Source organism: Chinchilla lanigera, unplaced genomic scaffold (genome assembly GCF_000276665.1).
Source record: "Chinchilla lanigera isolate Chin_1 unplaced genomic scaffold, ChiLan1.0 scaffold00044, whole genome shotgun sequence".
Taxonomy (NCBI): Eukaryota; Metazoa; Chordata; class Mammalia; order Rodentia; family Chinchillidae; genus Chinchilla; species Chinchilla lanigera.
Window position 1 is genome coordinate 13,179,700 of NW_004955445.1, and position 6,000 is coordinate 13,185,699.

Below are 6,000 nucleotides of genomic sequence, written 5' to 3' on the forward strand. Positions count from 1 at the left end.
ATTGGTGTCCAAGGCTGCTGACCCCAAAGCCCTGCCCTTGTCTCTTCCCAGTGCTGCCCCATGCGTGCCCATGCCTGCCTGCTGTGTGCGTTCGTGTGTGTGTTCCTCCACGCTGTGGGCGTAAGTGTGGCAGCGTGGTGCAGTGGACAGGTCAGCTTCGGAATCAGGCAGCGCTGGGTTTGCAGTGTGGCTTCACAGCCCGTGGCTGGGGCATGGACTGTAGCCCCAGATCGCCTCAGCTTGAGTCCAGGAACTAACTTCCTCGCCACGAGTCTTGGTTACTTTTCTCTCGTTGCTGAGACAAAATACCCAATGCCCAAGATTAAAGAAGGAAAGGTTTGTTTAGCTTACAGTTTGTGGAGGTTTCAGTCCATACTTGGCTGGCTCCGAGGCAGCAGACAGCAAAGCAACAAGAGCAAGGGGGGCATGGCAGCCGAACAGCAAAGCAGCCAGAGCAAAACGGCAGAACGGCACCCAACAGCTTCTTTCCCTGCCTCACATTGTAAACAGTCTACCCCCACCTAAGGGGCATGTAGCTCTGACATAATCTCCATGCCCTCCTCTTCCACAGGCTCAGGATGTATACAAAGTAAGCACCCTGGCTCCCTGCTGAGTCACTTAGCCAAACCTCTAGACTCCCCAAGTTGACACAATGTATCAACCATAGCAGCACATAAGGGTGAGCGGGTTCTTTAGGATCTTCCTGTGCCTGCAGGAAGAGGGACGACAATAATAACATGGACTGACTGGGGGTTGAGTAAGGTAGTTCCCTGAAGCCCTTGGCACACAGTCAGTGCCTTGCCAGATACCGCGCCAAGCCCCAGTCTCCCTGCCTGTGATGGAGGGATGAGTAAAAACCATCTCAAGGCAGTTTGGAGGATTAATAGGGATAACACAGATAAAAGGCCTGCTGCATAGTAGGAACTAAAGGGAATTCATTTCCTTTACTGTGGACACACTGTGTGCTGGAGACTGAGGGCAAGGGACACATGCATTTAAGCTCCCTGAGGAATTAACTCATCTTCAGAGATGTAATTGCTTTGACTTGACCTTGCATTTCTCCAAAGACACCAAGCTCTTGTCCTATTACAGGGCCTTTGCACATGCTTTTCCTTCTACCTGGCTCACTGTCCTTCCCCATTTCCCCTCAGCCTAATGGTTCTTCAAGGCTCACCTTAAATGTCCCATGCTCACGGGAACCTCCCCTGACCACCCACCACCTCTGCCAACCTATACAGTATCTTCCTGTTCTGTGTTTCCATTGCTTTCGTATTAGTCACTTTTCTATCACTGGGACAAAGTACTCAACACCCACAGTTTTCAAAAGGGGAGGTTTATTTGGTGCATGGTTCCAGTAGGTCCAGTCCAGAGTCAGTTGGCTCCAAGGAAGAAACAACACGGGAGCAGGACCTGGTGGAGGACAACTGCTCACACTGTCTTGCAGCCAGGAAGCAGAGTGAGAGGTAGGAGGAACCAGGAACAGAAAACACCCTTCTGCGTCATGCCCCAGTGATCCACCTCTTCTGACTTGGCCCCTGCTCCTGACACCATACTCAGCTATGAAATCATCACTGTATTAATCCACTAATGAGTACAGTGTTCCAATAATCCAGCCTCCTTCCAAAATCCCCACCTCTGAATACATGAGAAGCATTTTAGGGGCATTTTAGATCTAAACCATACCACACCCTATACTTTTCCTTCTCAGCAAGTTCTAGCCAATGCTTTTTATTTAAATGATACTTGACTCGCTAGTGAGGGCTGTCTTGTCTGCGGGGATTTCAGTCTTCAGCTCCTGCCAGGCACGAAGCATGCTGCAGAGTAGTGCTCAAGTACAGGGAGTTAGTGCTCAGAATCTCAGCTCCTGCGCTTCCCCACCACGTGACCCTGGGCAGGTTGTTTAACCTCTGTGCTCCTCGGCTTCCTTTTCTGTAAAATAGGGATACTAACAGCACTGGCTTCCTAAGCTGTTAGGTGACGGTATGCGACTTTCTTTGTAACTCTAGTTGGGCTAGACAGCTGACACAAACAGCTCTCAAATCTCAGGTACCCAACACAATCGACGTTTAATGTTCATTCTTGTCACATTTCAGTGTGGGGCAGGGGGAGAGGTCCTCACTGTGTTCATTCCCAGACTCAGGTTCTTTCTACTGCATTTATTAACTTGGAGTCCACCGGGGCTTCTGTGGGTAGAATTCAGGGTATCTGTGAACTTGAACTGTATTTGAGTTTAGGGCCTGAGGTGGGGATTCCTCAGCCAGTGATTTATGGAGGGAGTGTCGTCAAAGAGAGAGGAAGGAGAGAATCAGGAGATGTTGAGGAGTAGCCGAGTGGGGTGACTCTCACCTGGAGATCCGGTTCAGCCTAGGGCAGTGGTGGCGAACCTGTGGCATGTGTACCACAGTGGGCTGTTGGTGTCATTGAAAGTTCTAAAAGGTTCGCCTTCCCTGGCCTCCGGCAGAGGGAGCTCTGGAGTGGGAACTGGACCCTGTGGCTGGAGTGGGCTGCTCTTGGGAAAGGGGGACCTGCCAGTTTCAGCGAGGCATTGGTGGGGCTGACGGGATGGGGGACGGGCACTATAACTTCTGGAGCAACGTGGCTTTTGTTGGTTGCAATTCTCTGGAGGAGCAATGACCCAGTAGCAGCCAACACCCTGGCAGCTAGACGGTAGGTAGCTTTGCCCAGTGAAGGGACCTGGAAGGACACCAAGTGTATCTACTGGGGGGGGGGAAACTATGTCTTTAACCTCAAACTGAAATTTAGCATTTTCTTCAGTTATGAAATAAGCAACAGACCATAGTAACAGGCGAACCTGTGATTTTGTCATCAAAATGGCAATACGAAGTATCAAAATGAAGTATCCTTTATCTGTACTTTTAAATGATGGTAGTAAACTCAATAGATACTTTAGTGTGTTAATAAAGAATGTACATGATTATATTACAAATCTATTCTTTTAAATATTTTGGTAACAGCATGTCAGTATAACTGCATGCTACCCCCACGTTTTCTGGTTTCTGGAGACAGGGTCTCATTAGGTAGTTCAGCATGGCCTTGAACTCACTATATACCCCAGGCTGGCCTCAAACACAGGGAAATCCTCCTGCCTCAGCCTCCAGAGTGCTGGGATTGATTATAGGCATGTACCACCAGCCCAGCCCTACAGCCCTTTTTACCACTATATACTTTATGCATTTTAAAACATTATCCTGAGAAGGCTTCACCAGACTGACAACGAGGCCTATGACACAAAAAAGGTTAAATACCCTATTCTGGGACTTTGGCCTCTATATTCAGACAGAAACAGGGGGAAAGTTTTTATGGGCCAGGCCTAGCAAACATCATTTCTTCCCACAATGTACAGGCCAGATTGCAGTCGCTTGATCACACTAAATGTAGGGGAGGCTGGGAAATGTCTATGCACCCAGAAAATGGATGAAATGGTCAGGAGAATACACAGCACTCTGAGCCACCAGACCTGGGTAGTCACTGACAGCGTAGATCCATGATGGCGAACCTTTTAGAAACTGAGTGCCAGGGGCTGGGGATTTAGCTCAGCGGCACAGCGCCTGCCCGGCAAGCGCAAGGTCGTGAGTTCGATCCCTGGTACCAGAAAAAAAAAAAAAAAGAAACTGAGTACCCAAACTGCAACCCAGAATCCACCTATTTATTGCAAAGTGCCAACACTTCAGTTAAACCTGAATACTGAGGTTTTAGTTTAGGAAAAAAAAAAACTATTGCTCCATGCTTGGCTGCTGGGACAACTTGGCTCATGTTCCAACAGAGAGGGCTCTGCGTGCCCACTGTGGCATGTGTGCCATAGGCTCGCCACCACTGGCCTAGATGAAAGAATGCTGTATCCAGGGTATCTCTTTGTCGGCTAGGGAAGGCAAGGAGTAGGGTGGTTCTCTGATAGGATCCTAAATTTCCTGCCATGTTTTCTCTCTAGGACAAGCCACGCCAAGGCAAAAGCTGAGGCAGCAGAGCAGGCGGCCCTGGCCGCCAACCAGGAGTCCAACATTGCCCGCACTTTGGCCAGGGAGCTGGCTCCAGACTTCTACCAGCCAGGTAGGGACAGCCAGGGTGGGAAGGGGCAGTCCTGGTGTTGGGCACTTTTCACTGCTTGCTGCAAAGTGGAGATGCCTAACAGGGCTCATGAACATTTTCGAGTTTTGGAAACTCTGGGACATGGTGCACAGGGGGTAGGCAGGGGCAAGGAAACGTGAGCAAATCCCTGCCTTCATGCTGAGATTGCGGTGGTGGGGTTAGCAGAAGCTACCACCCCAGCCTGGCTCTTTGTCTATTCTGAGCAAGGTAGAGGGTCGGAGCTGGGGAAGCCTTGAGGAGGAATAGGCCTGTGGTGGATGAGGGGGCAACAGAGCTTCCCACTCCTGAACAGTCTGTTGAGCATTCATTGAGCAGTGCCTGTGTGTCAGGCACTGTACTGGCTCTAGGGGTGTGCAGCTGGGGCCCAGAATCTGCAGAGAATGTATCACAAAGACAGCATAGCAGGGGATGAGGCACACAGACTGTATGTACTCAAATCCTGACTCCTGATCACCGACTGTGAGACCTTGTACAAGGTCACTGGTAAGCCTCAGACTCCTGATGTGTAACATGGGGGTGAGAATAGTCCCTACTCATTTTTTTTTCTGGTGCTGGGGATCGAACCCAGGGCCGTATGCATGCTTGGCAAGTGCTCTACCACTGAGCCACACTCCCAGCCCCTATTTTGAGCACTGAGTACCTGTATGTAAGGTCCACAGTAAGCGCTCAGCGACTAGGGATGATTGAGCTTCACACAGTGTGTGCTGTGTGGTGAGAATAGGACCATGCGAGCTCACAGGAAGCGCTTCGCCTGTGGGGCAAAGGGAGGGGTCCTGGGAGAGGCCATTTGGGCCACATCTTGAAGGCCACGTTAGGTCAGTGAGTCCCAAACTTGAGCGAGTCTGTGGGGCCCATCAGTGAGTCCCTGACTTTCTGGGTCTGGAGTGGATTCCATAAATACGTATTCCTAACAAGGCCGGGGTGCTGCTGCCGCCACGCTTTGAGAACTATCACTCCAGGTAGCACCGCGAGGAACAGGGGACGAGAGGAGGGGCCTGCGGGCGCAGAGGCACAGACACTTGGAAGAGAGCGGCTGGTGGGAAAGCAGGCAGTAAGTGGCGGGGAGGGCGGCTGCAGGGTGCAGACCTCCTGCCCGGTGGGACACGGATCCACAGATCACATTTGGCAGAGCAGCGGGAGCCCGGGGGGGGCGGGATTGGTGTTCCTGCATTGGAGGAGGTTGTGAATGACAGGATGGGTGTCTGCTAAGCATTCTTTCGGCTGCAGCGAGGGGACCAGAGGGACACTGGATGGAAGGCGGGGGGCAGGGTGTCCGCGGCTGCTGCGCACGGATCACCCATCCCTTCTAGTCACAGCGCGCCCCCTGCTGGTCCCAGGACGCACACCAGCGTGCCGTGGGCGATCGCGGCAGTGGCTGTAACTAGGCCGGCACCGAGCTCATCCCGTTACACTATTTTCTCCATTAATCCTAACAACAATGTGGAATAGGTATGATTAGGCACATTTTTACTCAAGGGAATGCAAAGAGACCAGGGTCACAGTTGAGACCATCACCTCTGCCCTTTGCTGTGTGACACTGGGCAAGTGATTCAACGTCTGGGTTTCCGTCTTTCCATCTGTGAAATGGAGCTCCACAACAGCACCAGTTTCAGGGTTATTAAACCAAGTGGACTCACGCTAGGAAACTGCACATCGCAGTGCCTGGTCGTTGGCATCGAATGCTTGCAGAATAAATGGGGCCCAGAGAGATTAGGTGCTGGCCCAGGATCATCCAGCCGTGGGCCCAAGGTTCGAATCCAGCCTCCCCCTGTGGTCCCCGGCAGGTCCAGAGTATCAGAAGCGCCGGCTGCTCCAGGAGATCCTGGAGAACTCGGAGAGCCTGCTGGAGCCCCCCACGCGGGACGCGGGCCCCGCGGGCCCCCCGGAGCGGGC

The 6,000-nt window shown here is 52.0% G+C and overlaps 1 protein-coding gene across 1 annotated transcript in view; it reads left to right on the forward strand.

Moving 5' to 3' along the window:
* Jph2 (junctophilin 2) overlaps positions 1-6,000 on the forward strand; it is a gene marked incomplete in the record, with an annotated part of 72,750 nt that overhangs the window by 62,388 nt on the left and 4,362 nt on the right. The window contains 2 exon segments of the mRNA XM_013518286.1: positions 3,950-4,068; positions 5,892-6,000. Coding sequence (XP_013373740.1) covers positions 3,950-4,068; positions 5,892-6,000 — 228 coding nt within the window.